Here is a 20,161-nt window from a genome sequence, read left to right on the forward strand (position 1 = left end):
TAAAGAAAGGCGTCAGGCAGGGAGATACAATATCCCCAATGCTGTTCACAGCATGTTTACAGGAGGTATTCAGAGGCCTGGAGTGGGAAGAATTGGGCATAAAAGTTGATGGAGAATACTTCAGCAACTTGAGATTCGCTGATGATATTGCCTTGCTTAGTAACTCAGGAGACCAATTGCAATGCATGCTCACTCACCTGGAGAGGCGAAGCAGAAGGGTGGGTCTGAAAATTAATCTGCAGCAAACTAAAGTATTGTTTAACAGTCTCGGAAGAGAACAGCAGTTTACGATAGGTAGCGAAGCACTGGAACTAGTAAGGGAATACATCTACTTAGGGCAGGTAGTGACCACGGATCCGGATCATGAGACTGAAATAGCCAGAAGAATAAGAATGGGTTGGGGTGCGTTTGGCAGGCATTCTAAAATCATGTACAGCAGGTTGCCATTATCCCTCAAGAAATTAGTGTATAATAGCTGTGTGTTACCAGTACTCACATATGCGGCAGAAACCTGGAGGCCTACGAAAAGGGTTCTGCTGAAATTGAGGACCACGCAACGAGCTATGCAAAGAAGGATGATGGGTATAACGTTAAGGGATAAGAAAAGAGCAGATTGGGTGAGGCAACAAACGCGGGAAACGACATCTTAGTTGAAATCAAGAAAAAGGAATGGGCATGGGCCGGACATGTAATGAGGAGGGAAGATAACCGATGGTCACTAAGGGTCACGAACTGGATTCCAAGGGAAGGGAAGCGTAGCAGGGGGCGGCAGAAAGTTAGGTGGGCGGATGACATTAAGACGTTTGCAGGGACAACATGGCCACAATTAGTACATGACCGGGGTAGTTGGAGAACTATGGGAGAGGCCTTCGCCCTGCAGTGGGCGTAACTAGGCTGATGATGACCTCAGTAACTTGCGACCCGCTGATGATATGGCCTTGCTCAGTAACTCAGGGGACCAATTGCAATGCTTACTCACTCACCTGGACAGGCAAAGCCGAAGGGTGGGTCTACAAATTTATCTGCAGAAAACTAAAGTTTTCTTTAATAGTCTCGGAAGAGAACAGCAGTTTACTATAGGTAGCGAGGCACTGTAAGTGGTATGGGAATACATCTGCTCAGGGCCAGATAGTGACCATAGACCCGAATCATGAGACTGAAATAACCAGAAGAATAAGAATAGGCTCGGGTGCGTTTGGCAGGGATTTCTAGATCATGAACAGCAGGTTGTAATTATCCCTCAAGAGAAAAGTGTGTAACAGCTGTCTCTTACCAATACACACCTACGGGACAGAAACCTAGCGGCTTACGAAAAGAGTTCCACTTAAATTGAGGACGACACAATGAGGTATGGAAAGAAGAATGATGGATGTAACGTTAAGGGGGATAAGAAGAGAGCAGATTGGGTGCGGGAACAAACGCGAGGTAATGACATCTTAGTTGAAATCAAGAAAACACAATAGGCATGGGCAAGGAATGTAATCAGGAGGGAAGATAACCGATGGTCATTAAGGGTTACGGAGTGGATTCCAAAAGAAGGGAAGCGTAGCAGGGGGTGGCAGAAAGTTAGGTGGGAGGATTAGATTAAGAAGTTTGCAAGGACAACATGGCCACAATTAGCACATATGGCCGGGGTGGTTGGAGAAGTATGGGAGAAGGCTTTGCCCTGCAGTGGGCGTAGCGAGGCTGATGATGATGATCATTATAATCATTTAGAAAACATTCCACTTACAAATTTTGCTGCCAGTCGGACAATCAGAGCCTGTGTTACCGACCGTAAGCAAACATAGCGTGACGTTTCTGCGAGGGGCGTTCCGCATTTATCGTCACGACGAGACAAGCGCGTCGGATGCCACAGCGTGAACTTGCACGATAACAAAAAACCTGCAGTCACACCTTTCGCCAACGAATGCAGTGCGCTCTGTCACGCAACGTTTAGGTGAAGCGCACACCACTTTTTGAAGAAACATTCCAGGAAAAAAAACGGACAAAACAGCCGCGTTCAAGTGAGCAACGCCATTCCTCACGACGTAATAGCTGGTTTGCACAGCTTTGCCAAGTCTTGCGCCAGAATCGCTGATTGGTACGAGACGCCGACAAAGAAGTAATAAATTGTGAAATACAAAACAATTAGCATTTCTTCTTTTAGTGTAAGAAAAATACTGAAACAGAAAAGTTAATCGTATGCCAGTATTCTGATTCTGAGTTTCAGTGTTTTCCGCCTCCCCTCAACACGTCGCGCTTCAATCGTGCAACACTAACTGGTATATTTGGCGGTTGGTTTTGGCACGCTTTTCGTTCCAAGCTTCGGGACCTATTTAAATGGACCTTGATCTCGGCAACGGCTGTAACTGTTAACAGCATGCCTTCTCTGACTCGTCACTACGCTGAATAAATGCAATTGATTTTCTTGGTTTCCTTCGGTGCGTGGCGCTGAGACATGTAACCACCCTTGCAACTCAAGATCCCACTCAGACTTGCCAAAAAATAAAAAAGAAAGTCATACAGCCGAGAGGATTAGAACCTTGCGTCGGTATTGCAACGGATTTCAGTGCATCGTCGTAACCACTCGGTTAAAACGATCGCTATTTTTATTTATTGCTCAGGTACAACGGTCGCTGATAGGAGTACCCCTTCATTAAATGCTCCCTGCTCTGAAGAAATTAAGTTGCAGGTTGCTGTTGTTGTTTTCCCTAGGGGCGTGGTGGTCGCGCACGTGACCATCTTATAACTTTATGCGAAGTCACTTAGAACATGCGTCAACTAAATGTTCTACGCGCATTTGCTTCCTCTACAAAAATGCCCAAGGTCCCACTCAAGCTGCCAAAAAATTACTCATCCCGTGGACATTATTTCAGCCTGTGTGGGAAGAAGCCAATGGATTTCTAAACCATCGCCCTTCTAATATCCTGCATATTTACATCCCGGCCGCAACTGCTTCTGCTTCTGTGTGCGTTTTGTGGTATTATTATGAATAATTTTACGGTGAAGAGTTTATTTTTGTGCTTGTAGACGCTGCTATGACTGCTTTATCCGCTATGTGAATACCTTATGAAAGTGTCTGTAAACTCGGCCATGACATCGCATCCAGCAGTACCCCTACTCTTCTTCTTTACTGCAAATTGCTTCTCTAGACTGCGTGCATTGCAAGTTGGATTTGCAAGTAGCTCTTCTTGTTAGTTCGTGCCTGGGTCACATACCCAGTAGCCTACATTGGCCGACATTTTATAGGCTGGACTATCACCGGATTCGGCCCACGAAAGAGGCAAGAATCATACCCAATATGAAAAGACAGCCCATAAGAAAGACTTCAGCTTTAAAAGTGCACCCTTGAGAACGAGAACAAATATTCATGCGTTGGGATGAAATATTATTTTATTTTCAAAACATTACGGCGAGGTCTTCCTGGCGTTCCCTTATTGCCATTCCGTCAAAATCCCGACATCGTGTCACACCGTCGTTGCAATGCTATCATGTTCGCTGCATGGTCATCATTCCATCAACGACATGCCATTGTCGCACGGTGGTTCTCATACCGTCGTCATCACGCCGTGGTTGTCATGTCATCGTCGTCATTCCAGTGACGTCATGGGATTGACGCCATACCATCGTCTCTTTCCATCGTCGTCATTGCATTGTGGTTATACATTGGGCGTCATGCAGTCGTGATGGTTTCACCATCGTCACGCCGTCGCGCTCGCGGTGTCGTCGACATTCCGTCATCGTCATTACTTCGTCGTCAATCCATTATTGCCATGCGTGGGGTCCACTTGTTCGAGCGTTAGCCCTGGCTCTTTGTAGGCTTAAATATGAATGTTTCGTGATTTTGAAGGTGTGGCATTTGTGTTGAAAAAACAATCTACAACAATAAACAAGACGACAATAAACACCGTTGTAAGTTGTTGTATAGCCTTGTTGTTGCAATGTCATTGCATGATTGTATAGCCTTTATTAACCGCTTATCTAAAACTTCGTTTCACGTAGACTGCCACATGTGTTTTGGACCAACACAGCATTTTTTCTAGAAATTGATGGTTTCGCGAACGCTCTTCCAGTCAGGAATCATCACGACATAAGTGTGTAATCAACACGGACACCAACCACAAAAATACTACATTTTTTAGGAGAGCAGAAGATGATCGTCAGCAAGGCTGCCCAGTAGGAACCGCAACGTCTTTTGTTCTATTAAGGTATTAGTATTCTTGTTGTCGGAAACGGTGTTTTCACGCAACTCGTCCTTTTCTTTCTTGTCTTCGTTCTTGCAATATTCCAAAGCCTGTTTTCCGCACTGCATTTCACGGGAACGCCGGAGTTTTCGCACCGGTGCTGGCCATTTGGGCTCTGACAGTGTGACGCCAAACCTGTGACGTCATCTCCAGTTGTTATCGGAGTTGCCCCTTACACCGATGTAGCCTTTTGCAGCTACATCGGTGTAATATTTTGCAGACACAATAGTTACCGCAGAAGATACGTACCACAGTTGCTTGTTTGCAAGGCTCAAACCTGCTGTAGGACCACTGTAGCTTCACAGCGGTGATACCGCCTTTCTGGTTTTCTACTCGGGTTAAATACTAACGTGTGGACTCATCGACATATCGGTCCTGCAGTCGCTGTTTTGTCAGGCGTCTGCGCATAATACAATGCTGCAACACCAATGCGTGCGTTGCTAATTAGAATGTTTTCTGCTTACCAACTGACAGAAACAAAGCGCCGGCCGGTACTTTTGACGTGGGCACTGATATGGCAGCAACGCCTTTTGCGAATGGCCAATAGTTACCTGCAGCGCAAGAGCTCCTTTATCATGAGATGGCCAGGGTCTCTTTAAAGGGCTGATACGTTCTTTTCGGGCCAAATACTAAATTAGCCTCGCTTTCGTTGATAGCGAGGGGCACTCGACGTGCATAAACACTGCGCACAATGTAAAAAACACTGCGTGTCACTGACCGCACCATTACTGTGCAATTTATATGTTACGCTATTGTTTGTTCATTGAAGGCGAGAAGGTGACACAGGTTTCCAAAGACTTATATTCACAGGTGGATGACATTGCACAGCAGAGTGCAAAAGAAGAGACCGGTATAAATAGCCCTGCGAGCGGCTTTGTGCAGGCATTCGTATCTTTTGAGAGCAGTAGTGGCAGAAGGACAGCAGAATGGCCAGTGAGCACAACGAGAACTCGAACAAGGAAACGCGCGCGGAATCTAGTGAGCGCGACCACCACTTGTGTTTTCGTCAAGTTAACGTACCAACGCTGGGAAATCGATGCCACAGCGACGATCACGATTCATCACTCAAAGAGAAGAGCTGCCCCGTTCCCTCGGCTTTGCCTTCCTCTTCGCAATACGCCGAGACTGATGGTGTTCGCCACATCTCGTGCTCTGACTCTGAGCCTTCTCAATCAGGTGTAGTCACCCCATCGCCACCAGACGTGGGTTCTAGCCTGGAGGGCGAAGAGCACGCAGGGCAAACGAACGTCGCCGCACTGTCCAAGGAAGTTCAACAGCCGTTGCTGCAAAGTACTGAAACTATGAGCGACTCAGAGGATGACTCTCTCGATCAGCCAACTGGTTACCTAAACGGGGCTAAGAGCAGTGGACCCATGTGCCGGATCTGCTATGAAGGCGACCAGGAGGATCCACTCGTGTCCCCCTGCTGCTGCACTGGCACCATGGCCTTCGTGCACGTGTCCTGCCTGGAGCACTGGCTGAACGAGCGGAACGTCGACATCTGCGAGCTCTGCGGTGAGCATTTCCCGATGGCGGCCCAACCCGGGAGCGCGCGCCGGTTCTTCCAATATGTTTGGCAGAGCGAGGGGTGGCTGCGACAATCGCTGCTGAGCGACCTGTTCTACTTCGCCATGATGACATCAGCCGCCATATTCTCCTTCGTCAGCTTTAGGAGAGCGTTGGAAGCGCTTCATTGGAGCAGTCTTGACTGGCAAATCATCGTGATTTTCGCAACCGGCGCCTTCCACGGTTATTGCTTGATTTGTTTGTCCAACATGCTTAGCAGTCGGTATCAGTCGTTCATGGCGTGGCAGTTGGAGAACCCGGTGCGCCGGATAGTGGCGGTGACGTCGGTCAGAGAAGTCACTGTTGGCGGGACATAACCCAGTGACGCACGGGCAGCCGGAGAATCATCGACGTCGTGTGGGCATTGTACCCGCTAGAATCAATGAGACAGAGGATATGCCTACAATAGACCGTCAACATAGAGGCGGCTAATGAACGCCGTTGGAACCGCCGTCAACACCGCTTTGCCAGAAGACCTGCTATCTAGGCCTGCAGGAGACCAGCTTCGTGTTTGAGGCTCCCGCAGACTGTATAGTGGTTGTGTTGAATGCATGGAGATGTTGCTCAGGTTTCTTGATCATTTTAATGCTGGAGTTAGTTGAAGACGAGCAATTCATTTTGCAATTTTTTTTCTTCACCTGTGCTTGAAAATCATAAGTGTCGTATGGTTATGTTGTTTCATCATTTTTAATAGTCTACCTTCATGCAAATAAAATCATGACTTTTATGTATAACACATGTGTAATCTCCGGTTCGATTTACTTGGTTTATAATTTTGTGAGAGTTAATTGAAGTGTACGTCATTTTCAGGTATAGTGAACCGAAGAAAGAGCATTAGCTGGTAGCAATACGTTTTCTACGCGCTCTTATGGCCGATATTATATTTATACATACTGCAGACCAATTAACGTGGGCGAAGCAGGAGGGGCATTATTTTTAACAAATCACATTGCGTATAGAGGTGCACATGCATTGTGTTTTATATCCAGAGACAAATAAATAGCAAAAATGAACACAATGGCTTAATGTACACAATGCTACATGATGGCAAGATGATCACGCTCTGGTACAGAATTCTATTGAGACACTGTGTGCGGGAAAAAGGAAAATTTATAAGCATCTGTTTTTGCGAAATATGGCTTTAAAGATCTTGGTTATTAATGCCGTGTATGTCTTGTTGATAGAGCGGATAAATACAATAAAGGGTTAACAGTGAATTTCTGGTCAAGGAGAGAATTCAGGAAGCCCCAAGCGAAATTGCCTTCTTCGTTACTGAAGTGGGGGTATGTTATTGACAGTCATTAGTTCCGACGGAGAGTCCACACGACGAAATTTAGGAAAGGTAAATCTAACAGCCTTTCTTTGAATTCTTTCGAATTTATCAACGGTACGCTTTGTGTAAGGGTCCCATACTATGCTTGCATATTCTAGCTTTGGTCTGATGTATGATTGCTAGCACAGAAGTTCCACATTTGGTGGTGAATTAGGAGGCTTGTGTCTTAAAAACAACTTTCTAAAAGCAGAACAAAGGTTATCAACGTGTGAATTCCAGGAGAGGTTAGCAGTGAACGTTACACCTAAATATTTCTAGCCATCGACATGATTAACTGTAGATGAACCTAGGGAGTACGTATACTGAAAAGGGATTTTTTGGTTATAGGAAAGGAAACAGTTTTTTTTGTGCATTTATGACCATGCCCTACTGGTTGCACCATTGGTATATGTAATCTATATTGTCGTTTAGTTCTAGTTGATCATGTATGCTGCAAACTTCACCGCATAATATACAGTCATTTGCGAACAATCGAATCTGAAAAGTTGGATCAATCATATCCACGATGTTATTTACATAGCACAAACATAGGAACGGTCATAGCACACTGATTTAGGTCCTCGACTGTGAAAAACTGCACCCAATTTCTCAAATATTCAGCCACCCAAGCGACCAACACCTTCGGAAGACCAATTTTTGTTGAGTTGATAGGTTAGTTTGTCATGAAGGACTTTATCTAAGGCGTTACAGAAATCTAAAAAAAAATTGTGCTATCTGAATATTATTATCAAGACCTTGTAACGACGAGTTGCGTCACGGTCGAATACTTCTTTCTAAAACCGTGCTGAAAACTTGTTAATATAGTGTGTTTGTCAAATAATTCTGTAATCTGAGTGATTATAATATGTTCTATGAGTTTACAACATGAGGACGTTAGAGATATCGGTCTGTAATTAGATAGTAATGATATGTCGCCTTTCTTGAAACTAAGAATTACTCAGGCCGTCTTCCGGTCACGCGGCAAGCCTGCTGTTGACAAGGAACTATTAAAAATAATAAAAAGGAACTTGGCAACGCATTCGCCATATCGTCGAAGAAACACGTTTGGAAGATCGTCAGTACCGCAACATTTTTTCGTGTTTAAGTTTAAAAGCATAGAAACGAAACCAGGATATGAAATAAAATTGATTTCGCATGGTTGAAATGAGATTGCGTTAGGCATACATGGTCCGGATACTGAAAACACGCTATTAAAATCAGCGTTAAAATGATTTGCTATATCGTCATAATGTGTAACCATGCCACCGTCAACTGATATCTTAGAAACTGCTTTCTGGCTTTCACTAAGATAATAATGGGTGTTGCCAGGAGGGGGGGAAGGCTTATAAGGCTTCAGGCCCCCCCTCCCTGAAATTCTTTCGTGCTGTCATGCACCGTGGACCAAAAGATGTACTGTCATGCACAGCGAACCGTCAGGCGGAGCAGAGGTGAGGGGGGGGGGGGCTTAGGATTCTGTGTATCTGCGATTGCGCAACAGGTTTATTTCCCATCTTTGACGCATTATACACAGCGACTTTTTCTTAGATACGTAGATTTATTGGATACTTTTAAGTTTATTTAAATATCTTGTTGCGAGGTTTTTTGTATACCTGCGGTCCACTTTGTTTCCAGTGACACTCTTTTGCCCTTTATCAAGCTGAATCTTCGCATTTCTAATGTACGAGAGCGAGTCATATGAAAGTGAGCCTACCCATCTCGCGCAATAATGGTTCGGTTCATTATCGGCGAGGCATGCGCGTCGCACACAGGCACCTCTCATTTGCAAAAGTGACATACAGGTGTGAGGATAAATCTTCCCCTATGCTCTCATACACTACGTTGAGCATGGTTGTGTGACATATTGGACGCACTAAAAGTTGAACAGCATGGTGTAGTGAGGTATTTGACAGCTTAAGGTGTTTCCCAAAAAGAAATTAGTCACCGTTTGGCTGCCCTGTACGTTGAATATTGGATTTCATTGGGCACTGGGAAGCATTGGAGCAAATGGTTCAAAGAAGGATGCGAAAGTTGCAAATACGACCCAAGTCCGGGCCAAAGCCACCTCGCAATCACCCCCAACACAATTGCAAAGATTGATGAGCTGATTAGACGAGAACCGAGGATAAGCATCGATGAACTCGCAGAGTGGGCAAACATCAGCCACGGTTCGGTTCACACCATAATTCATGGAAATCTCGGTTATCGGCTCTCGTGTGCACAATGAATGCCCACGATTTTGAACCACATCAAGAAGACGGAGAGGTTCGGTGCTGCCTTGACTCATCTGATCCAGTATCACAATGAGGGTGACGACTTCTTGTCTGCAATTGTGACTATCGACGAATCATGATGCCCCTACTACGAGCCTGAAACACGACAGCAAAGCTTATAGTGGAAACATTCCAATTCACCACTGCAAAGAAAGCAAAGGCACTCATTTCCACCGGAAATGTGTTGTTGACTTTTGTTTACGAGCGTCAAGGTTCATTACTGATCGAATTTGCTAAACCTAGAGAGACTATCAATCGTTTCCGACATTGTGAAATGCCGGATCAGCTCCATGACCAAATCAAGAACAAATGACTTGGAAATTTAGCGGATGCGGCCATCTTGCTCCACTGCAATGCCAGTCCCCATGTCACTGATGTGGTTAACACAAAACTGGCAAAGTTCAAGTGGCAAACGCTGCAACGTCCGCCACACAGCCCAGACCTGTCGCCTTGCGACTTACAAATTTTGGGGCAACTGAAAAACACAGCTCAAGGGAAGAAGGTAAGTGTCTGACGATGACGTGAAACAGTGAGTTATACACTTTTTGAAGCAGCAACTGAAGGAGTTCTATCAGACATCAATCACGCTACTCGTTAGTCAATGGAACAAATGCCTAAATAGTCATGGAGACTACTTTTAAATAAAGCACACCGTTTGTCCTATATTCGCATCCGCTCACTTTCATTTGACTCGCCCTGGTATATCTTGCAGAACTCCTGCTTTTTATATGTGCTCTCTGTTCCGACTATAATTTCGGTGCAATTACTTACAATACACTACCGGCGAAAGCTGCTCCTGTGAAATACATTGGAACCAAGGACAACGTCATTGATATTTTCCCCTGGCCGTTGCATTTGTACAAAAATGTAAGCAAGCTTCTTTAATGACAAAGTTTCATTAAAATATTTGTGCTCAACATGTCCATTTGATGGCCTTTCCAATTTTTCATATCAGTGACACGCACTGATTTGCTGGTTTCGAAGAGGCATAGTTCTAAAGCTGGTGTGATATTTTGTTTACTTATTAAACAGACACAAACGTGGAGGCATTAATATGAGCTATTTCGGGTACAATTTTTGGGACATACTATGTATATTCTTTCATGACAAAATAGATATTTTACTTGTCTTCACAGTGCGTAGCGTTCATATTCATTTGCAGCATATTTGGGAATTACAATGCAGTTCTTCGTGTATTTGATCCCTAGACAAATTGCATAACGAGGACGCCGAGCTGCAACGTTTGCGTTCCCGTAGGGTAAACAAAAAGTCTTGAAAGGACGCGCACCGTAACATCCCACATAGGTGATTGCGTTTAACGTATGTAGGGCGACAAACATTCTAAAACTAATAGAGGTCAGTTTTACAGGTGAGTCTGCCCAATCTCCCTCTTTAATTGAAGCGAGTCTTTAGAGGTCGGCTGTGAAAAATAACGCAATGCTGGCTTTTCAGGTGGAATATTTATGAAGAGGCAGGCATTGCTTGCAATTTGCACGACAAATTTAATTTGCCATGTAGATCACACGACAAATGCACCAATGAAGCTTCTCAATTTTTGTCATCGTCAGTTTGTGAAATTAATACTGATACGTAGCGAAGTCATGTCTGTCTAGTAGAATTCGTTAGAGTAGAATCACTTTCGAGTTTTTTCTCCCCAAAATATGCTAAATTATTCATATCGGCATTCCAGATATTATCGTTCCGAACTCTTCCACGGAGGCTCTCGTGAAAGTTAACAGCAGCGTCAATATTCTTCGTGACATATTTTGGTTACCCTTATATAGTAACTGCTGCAAATCCTAGTATTTCCGTTGAGCATGGATGACTGCACAATTTAAACATGTAACCGAAAGGGAAGGATGAAAAAATTAAATATGGAATATTTTCACATATTGCTGCTTGCACGTTGAGGTTCAGTGCGACCTGAGCAGGCCGAATTGCGTTTTGAAGGCCAATTAAGTATTCTCACAAAGTAAAATAAATAAAATCGCGACATATGGCAAACACGCCGGAATTGAACCTTGGTATAAGATTTCACGCCCGAAAACCAAGGAGGAAAGTGGGGCAATGAAGAGCCTACAGATAAAGGCGGTGTATTGTCCGCTCTAGTGCAGTGGCTGCGCAGTTTCTTATTTTCTTTCTTTTTTTAGTCGCGAATACGGCAAATCTATACGTAATCCGTCTATTTGCACGTAAGGCTTAGGGCATTACGTAGCAGAATATATTCGCGCTTGACGGGACAAAAGCAAACATTGTCATAGAATCGAGAATCGTCATAGAATTGTTACAATGCTCCTGTCATCACACCATTGTCCTCACACTATCGCCGTCATTCAAGCGTCATGATCTCATTGTCGATATGCCGTCGTCTCATTCTGTCGTCGCCATTGCGTCGTTGTCGTAGATTGGGAGTCATGCCGTCGTTATCTTTTCATGGTCCTCTTGCCGTGGTCGTCGCGACTGCTTCGTCATTGCTTCGTCGTCGTTGCATTATCGCCATGCGTGTGATCTGCTTGTTCGAGCGTTAGCCCTGTATCCTTCTTCGGCGTAAGTATAAACATTTCACGATTTTAAAGCTGTAACCTTGGTGGGGAAAAAACAAACATTGCACGGTATTACACATTGCATATAGGATGAAAATAAACAAACCTGTGAGCATATCTGGTGGTATTATTGCCTTGAATTAGCTGCGCACCAAAATCTTCGCTTCACATAGACTGCCACATCTGTTTTAGATGTGTGCAACTATTACAGCGAAACTGTGCTGTAATCTGGCGGTGGTCGATGTCCCTCCGTATACGCGTCGCGTCAAGACGAAAAAAATTTCGTCTCCAGTTTATGGCGTACGTTCTGTCGCTGTCATTCTAATATAGGTATCTTGGGTGCAAAATCATATTTAATTGGCCGCTAAGACTACTCTGTCTTTACGCTAGTTTTCGTTTACTTGTCATAATTAGTCAGTCCACTGTTAAGTTGTAAACGTCACAGAATCCCAACCTGCTGTCAATACATGGCCGTCTACGGGGGGGTATCATTACAGAAAACGGCAGTAGCTCTTGTTTCATCGAAACTCTCCCGAAACAAATTATATGACAATTATCGGTTAAACCGATTCTAAATATACGCTGAGTTCCATCTACTTTTCATGTTTACATAGTTCACAGCGGAGTTGTAAATGTTGTGGAATTCCCGTCTGCCATGCAGCTGTACTTGCACACATTCACTTCATAAAAGAACAAGGATAAATGACGCTACAGTTAAAAGATGCATTCGGTGTCTGTGTCCTTCAACAACAACAACAACAACAACAACAACAACAACAACAACAACAATAATAATAATAATAATAATAATAATAATAATAATAATAATAATAATAATAATAATAATAATAATAATAATAATAATAATAATAATACCTAGATATACATAGATGCGTCTAATGAGGTAAAACAGACCACAGCTTCGCTGCTCGTCCTTCACAGATTGAAAGGGCTGGTGAATTTTTTATCTCGAAATCTATGGTTTGCCGAAAGCTCTACTTGTCGGTAATGATCATGGCATATAGTTGTCTAATAAACACGGCCACCGGCCACGTAAATACTAAATGTTCAAGAGAGAAAAAGTTGATCGTGAACAATGATTACCTGTAGGAGCAGAAACGTCATTTGTTCATTTAAATTGTTAGCTTTTTTGTGGTCGGTGTCCATGTTTTTACGGAAATGTCTTCTCTCCCTTTTTGCAGCGCGAAGCAGTTGCACAGCCGGTTTTCTTCACTGCACGTCAGCGGAATCCCTCAGTTTCTGCACCGGTGCAGGCTATATGTGCTCTAACCTGGTGATGGCACAGGTGTGACGTCATCTTGCAGTGGCCCCTTCGAGAAAAGCGCGCGCGTTTTTCTTTGAATTCCCAGGCGTTTTTGCAGCTTCCTCGGTGTAATATTGGTGCAACCGCACTTGCTCGTACGCAATGCTCAAACCCGGTGTGGGGCCTGTCATTCGCCTGCGTTGGCTGATTCGGAAAGCGCTGCAGCCGTCTTGTCGTCTCTGAATGCGAGTAACTGTCTTCCTTAATGGGATGGTAATTCAGATCAGAAATATACAACATGGAGATGATTTATCGATAGAACACTTCCGCATCGTCTGCTTCAACGGAGTTGCCAGCAGCGTCGTCTGCTTGGCTGCAGTTGCATGATCGTGCAGTTGGCCAAGCTTTCTTTCTGCGAGATCTGATTAACTATGCGCTTGAGGCAATCTATGAAAGATAGTAGACTACGTCTAGTACACTATACCTTGTTTTATTAAAGACGAGTATCATATTTGTGTCGCGCGCTACCGCCATATATTGTGTCGCATAGAATAATTTGTGATCTCGACCGCCATGTGGCTGTAGCATACCGCTATCGATATGATTGTAATGAAGTTATTTACTATGTTTGGCAAGCTCCGCGCAGCCACAGGATAAAGCTTTACCTTTTAGTATTTACGTCTGAAATTTCTTTCTTTTGCCCTTCTACCATCATCAGCGTACGGTAGCAACCGAACTCTTGTCTGGTTAACATCCCTGCCTTTCTTATGCCCCCTCGCTCTGTCTCTCTCTCGACAAGAAGGAAATATGAGAAGGAAATATGAGCGGTATTTAACACTTACAACGACATATTTAGACGCATGACCAATAAGTGGGCTAGTGCAGTGTGCACGAGATCAATGCATGAATATTTTATATCACCTGTGCTGACAGTTACAGGCGCTTTATTATTTTAACGCGAAAGCGGTAACGACTCCTCGTCCCAGAATATCGGGTGTAAGCGTCGGCGTCGGTGCCCGGCATGCAAAGTTGGACGTCGCTTCGTAAAAAAAAAAAATCGAACCACCTTTACCCAGGCCCTCCATGTGTTACGTATTTGTGGACAGGAAAAAATTGCAGAGAGAAAAATAAAGAGTTAGTGGAATGCATAAGCGCTGATATTAAGAGTTTTGGGAGTGGTGGTGAAATTGTCCTGTTAGGTGACATGAATGCCCACATACAGGATTTAGATGGCTATACCGACAATAACGGGAAGTCAATGCTGGACCTTTGTGAGCAAAATAACCTCGTGATCGTGAATACAGGGCCTACGTGTGAAGGACAGATCACGTGGAAAGTGGGAAACCGGCAATCGACCATTGATTACTGTTTGATGACAGAAGGAATTCATGATAAGTTGAGAGAAATGATCATCGATGAGGAAGGGTTTAACAGCATAGGGAGTGACCATAAACGCATCATATTGAAAATGGGATATGTAGTTGGGAAAGAGAGCAAGGAGAGCAAAATGGCCAGTCCAAATTTGAACGCTGAACAAATAGCAAGTACAGTCACTAGAGTTGAGGAAGAACTTGACAAATGGCCAAGTAAAGAGTGGGAATATGGTGAGCTTATAAGTGTAATAAAGACAGAAATATGGAAAGAGAACCAACATGTTCGTTGGAAAGGAAAAAAGAAACCGAAAAGCTGGTGGAACAAGGAGATACGAGAAGCGATCGCCGAACGACAGAAAGCATCTCGAGAGCACAGGCAGGCAAAGAAGGCGCAGTTGCCACAGGATGAAGCAACTAGTAAATGGGAAATATACAGGGAGAAAAAGTCTATGGTTCAAATACTGGTGCAAGCAAAATTAAAAGGTGAAAGTGAACGTTGGTTGTCAGAAATACGTGAGAAACAGAAGGCCGCACCTAGAATATTTTGGAACCACAAAAAATTATTAGGCAGGAAGTCTACAACAATACAACAACATATCCTAGACGAAGATGAAAACAGACTCGAAGGAGAAGCGGCAATAAATTACATCCGAAAAGCAACAGCCGAATCTTTCCAAGGCAGTGACGAGGTTATACTTGTTGAAAAAAAGAGCATGAAAGAGACCCAAGGGGAAAAGCAGCTGGTGCTAACAAATTTAAACTGGAAGAAAGCGGAAGAGAAAATTCCTGAGCGTACAACCACAGGGCTTGACGAGGTTCCCATTAGGCTGATAAATGAACTAGGACCAAAAAGTAAGGAAGCTCTGGTGAAAGCAGTGGAAAAAACTTTAAAAGATAGACGAATACCAGACAGCTGGCGAAAAGCAGAATGAATTTGATTTATAAAGGAAAGGGGGAGAAAGACAGAATTCACTCGTATAGCCCGTTGACCAGTACATCAGTAATATACAGGCTAGCAATGCAGGCAATCAAATTAAAGCTTCAAGCATGGTGTAACACACGGTGTAATCTCCGGTTCGATTTACTTAGTTTATAATTTTGTAAGCGTTAATTCAAGTGTACGACATTTTCAGGTATAGTGAACCGAGGAAAGAGCATTAGCTGGTAGCAATACATATTCTACGCGCCCTTATGGCCGATATTTCATTTATTTATGCATACTGCAGACCAGTTAGCGTGGTCGAAGCAGGAGGGGCATTTTTTTCAACAAATCGCATTGCGTATAGGCGTGTACATAGATGTGTTCTATATCCAGAGACAAATAAATAGCAAAAATGAACACTATGGCTAAATGTACACAATGCTACATGATGGCAAGACGATCGCGCTCTGGTAAAGAATTCCATTGAGACGCTGTGTGCGGGAAAAATGAAAATTTATAAGCATCTGTTTTTGCGAAATATGGCTTTAAAGATCTTGGTTGTTGATGTCGTGTATGTCTTGTTGATAGGGGGGATAAATACAATGAAGGGTTAATAGTGAATTTCTGGTCAAGGAGAGAATTCAGGAAGTCCACGCGAAATTTCCTTCTTCTGTACTGAAGTGGGGTATGTTATTGACTGTCATTAGTTCCGACAGAGTGTCCACACGACGAAATTTAGAAAAAGTAAATATAACAGTCTTTCTTTGAATTCTTTCGAATTTATCAATGGTACGATTTGTGTAAGGGTCCCATACTATGCTTGCATATTCTAGCTTTGGTCTGATGTATGATTGATAGTATAGACGTTTTACATTTGGTGGTGAGTTACGAGGCTTGTGTCCTAAAAACACAACTTTGTGGAAGCACAACAAATGTTATCAATGTGTGAATTCCAAGAGAGGTTAGCAGTGAACGTTACACCTAAATATTTTTAGCTATTAGCTATCGACATGATTAACTGTAGATGAAGCTAGAGAGTAGGCATACTGAAAAGTGGATTTTTGTTTAGTTATAGGAAAGGAAACAGTTTTTTTTGTGCATTTATGACCGTGCCCCACTGGTTGCACCATTGGTACATGTAATCTATATTTTCGTTTACTTCTAGTTGATCATGTATGCTGCAAACTTCACGGAAAAATATACAGTCATCTGCGAACAATCGAATCTGAATAGTTGGATCAATTATACCCGCGATATTATTCATATAGCACAAAAATAGCAAGGGCCCTAGCACACGGTCTTGGGGCGCACCCGACCTAACTGGTAGAAGGCGCGAATTTAGGTCCTCGACTGTGAAAAACTGCACCCAATTTCTCAAATATTCAGCCACCAGAGCCACCAACACCTTCGGAAGACCAATGTTGTTGAGTTTCTAGATTAGTTTGTCATGAGTAACTTATCAAAGGCCTTACAGAAATAAAAAAATTGTCGATATGAACATTATTATCAAGACCTTGTAACAATGAGTTGCGTCACGGTCGAATACTTTCTAAAACCGTGCTGAGAGCTTGTTAATATGGAGTGTTTGTGAAAGAATTCCATAATCTCAGTGGCTATAATATATTCTATAAGTTTACAACATGAGGACGTTAGAGATGTCGGTCTGTAATTAGATAGTAATGATCTGTCGCCTTTCTTGAAGACAAGGATTACTCAGGCCGTCTACCAGTCACGCGGCAAGGTTGCTGTTGACAAGGAACTATTAAGAATAATAAAAAGGAACTTGGCAACGCATTCGCCATACGTCGAAGAAACACGTTTGGAAGATCGTCAGTACCGCAACATTTTTTCGTGTTTACGTTTAAAAGCATAGAAACCAAACCAGGATATGAAATAAAATTGACTTCGCATGGTTGAAATTAGATTGCGGTAGGCGTAGATGGTCCGGATACTGAAAACACGCTATGAAAATAGGTGTTAAAATGATTTGCTATATCGTCATAATTTGTAACCATGCCACCGTCAACTGGTATCTTCGAAACTGCTTTCTTGCTTTGACTAAGATAATTATGAGCGTAGCCAGAAGGGGGGGGGGGGGCTTATGAAGCTTCAGGCCCCCACCCTCCCTGAAATTTTTTTGTGCTGTCATGCACCGCGAACCATCAGGCGGAGCAGAGGTAGGGGTGGTCTTAGGATTCTGCGAATCTGACATTGCGCAACAAGTTTATTTCCCTTCTTTGACGCATTATACACCGCGACTTTTTCTTAGATACGTAGAATTATTGGATACCTTTACGTTTATTTAAATACCTTGTTGCGAGGTTTTTTGTATACCTGCTGTCTACTTTATTTCCAGTGACACTCTTTCGCCCATTATCAAGCTGAATCTTCGCATTTTTAATGTACGAGACCGAGTCAAACGAAAGTGAGCCTACCCATCCCGCGCAATAATGGTTCGGTTCATTATCGCCGGGGCATGCGCGTCGCACACAGGCATCTCTCATTTTCAAAAGTGACATACAGTTGTGAGGATAAATGTTCCCCAATGCTCTCATACACTACGTTGAATATGGTTGTGTGACATAATGGACGCTCCAAAAGTTGAACAGCGTGGTGTAGAGAAGTATTTGGCAGCTGAAGGTGTTTCCCAAAAAGAAATTATTCACCGTTTGGCTGCCGTGTACGTTGAATATTGGATTTCATAGGGCACTGGGAAGCATTGGAGCAATGGTCCAAAGAAGGACGCGAAAGTTGCAAATACGACCCAAGACCGGGCCAAAGCCACCGCGCAATCACCTTCAACACAATCGCAAAGATTGATGAGCTGATTAGACAAGAACCGAGGATAAGCATCGATGAACTGGCAGAGTGGGCAAACATCATCCACGGTTCGGTTCACACCATTATTCATGAAAATCTCGGTTATCGGCTCTTGTGTGCACAATGAATGCCCAAGATTTTGAACCACTTCCAGAAGACGGAGAGGTTCGGCGCTGCCTTGACTCATCTGATCCAGTATCACAATGAGGGTGACCACTTCTTGTCTGCAACTGTTACTGCGGACGAATCGTGATGCCGCTACTACGAGCCTGAAACACGACAGCAAAGTTCATAGTGGAAACATTCTAATTCACTACTTCAAAGAAAGCAAAGGCACTCATTTCCACCGGAAATGTGTTGTTGACTTTGTTTACGAGCGTCAAGGTTCACTACTGATCGAATTTGCTAAACCTAGAGAGACTATCAATCGTTTCCGGCTTGTGAAATGCCGGATCAGCTGCGTGACCAAATCAAGAACAAACGACTTGGAAATTTGGCGGATGCGGCCATCTTGCTCCATGGCAATGCCAGTCCCCATGTCACTGATGTGGTTAACACAAAACTGGCAAAGTTCAGGTGCCAAACGTTGCAACGTCCGCCATACAGCCCAGACCTGTCGCCTTGCGACTAACAAATTTTGGGGCAATTGAAAAATACAGCTCAAGGGAACAAGGTAAGTGTCTGACGATGACGTGAAACAGTGAGCTATAGACTTTTTGAAGCAGCAACTCAAGGAGTTCTATGAGACATCAATCACGCGACTCGTTATTCTGTGGAACAAATGCCTAAATAGTCATGGAGGCTACTTTTAAATGAAGCACACCGTTTGTCCTATATTCGCATCCGCTCACTTTCATTTGACTCACCCTGGTATATCTTGCAGAACTCCTGCTTTTTATATGTGCTCTCTGTTCCGACAATAATTTTGGTGCAATTACTTACAATACACGACCGGTGAAAGCTGCCCCTGGGAAATACATTGGAACCACGAACAGCGTCATTGATATTTTCCCCGGGCCGTTGCATTTGTACAAAAATGTAAGCAAGCTTCTTGAATGACAAAGTTTCATTGAAATATTTGCGCTCAACTTGTCCACTTGACGACCTCTACATTTTTCATATCAGCGGCACGCACTGATTTGCTGGTTTCGAAGTGGTATAGTTCTAAAGCTTGTGTGATATTTTTTTTTATTTTTGAATAGACAAAAACGTGGAGGCATTAATATGAGTTTTTTCGGGTAGAGTGTTTGGGACATACGATGTATATTCTTTCATGACAAAATAGATATTTTACTTGTCTTCACAGTGTGTAGCGTTCACATTGGTTTGCAGCATATTTGGCAATGTCAATGCAGTTCTTCGTGTATTTGATCCCTAGACAAATTACATAACGAGGAGACCGAGCTGCAACGTTTGCGTTCACCTAGGGTAAACAAAAAGTCTTGAAAGGACGCGTACCGTAACGTCCCGCATAGGTGATTACGTTTAACATACGTAGGGCGACATACACTATTGTAAAACTTTCTAGTGGATGTCAGTTTTACTGGTGAGTCTGCCCAATTTCTTTCTTTAATTGAAGCGCGTCTTTAGAGGTCGGCTGTGAAAAATAACGTAATGCTGTCGTTTCAGGTGGATTATTTATGAAGAGGCAGGCATTGCTTGCAATTTGCACGACAAATTTATTTTGCCATGTAGCTCACAAGGCAAATGCACCAATGAAGCTTTTAATTTTTGTCATTGTAAGTTTGTGAAATTATAACTGACACGTAGCGAAGTCATGTCTGTCTAGTAGAATTCGTTAGAGTAGAATCACTTTCGAGTTTTTTGTCCCCAAGTTATGCTAAATTATTCATATCGGCATTCCA

General features: G+C 43.4%; 1 protein-coding gene across 1 annotated transcript; it reads left to right on the forward strand.

Annotated features, from left to right (window-relative positions):
- Window positions 1-5,096: 5,096 nt before the first annotated feature.
- LOC139052288 (E3 ubiquitin-protein ligase MARCHF2-like) lies at window positions 5,097-6,526 on the forward strand. The gene has a single exon (XM_070529370.1). The coding sequence runs from the start codon at window positions 5,153-5,155 to the stop codon at window positions 6,107-6,109; it is 957 nt and encodes a 318-aa protein (XP_070385471.1). The 5' UTR covers window positions 5,097-5,152; the 3' UTR covers window positions 6,110-6,526.
- Window positions 6,527-20,161: the final 13,635 nt, after the last annotated feature.

Source organism: Dermacentor albipictus, unplaced genomic scaffold (genome assembly GCF_038994185.2).
Source record: "Dermacentor albipictus isolate Rhodes 1998 colony unplaced genomic scaffold, USDA_Dalb.pri_finalv2 scaffold_21, whole genome shotgun sequence".
NCBI lineage: Eukaryota > Metazoa > Arthropoda > Arachnida > Ixodida > Ixodidae > Dermacentor > Dermacentor albipictus.

Coding starts and splice junctions, on each gene's coding strand:
- LOC139052288 (XM_070529370.1), top strand. CDS start 5,153: ATGGCCAGTGAGCACAACGAGAACTCGAACAAGGAAACGCGCGCGGAA.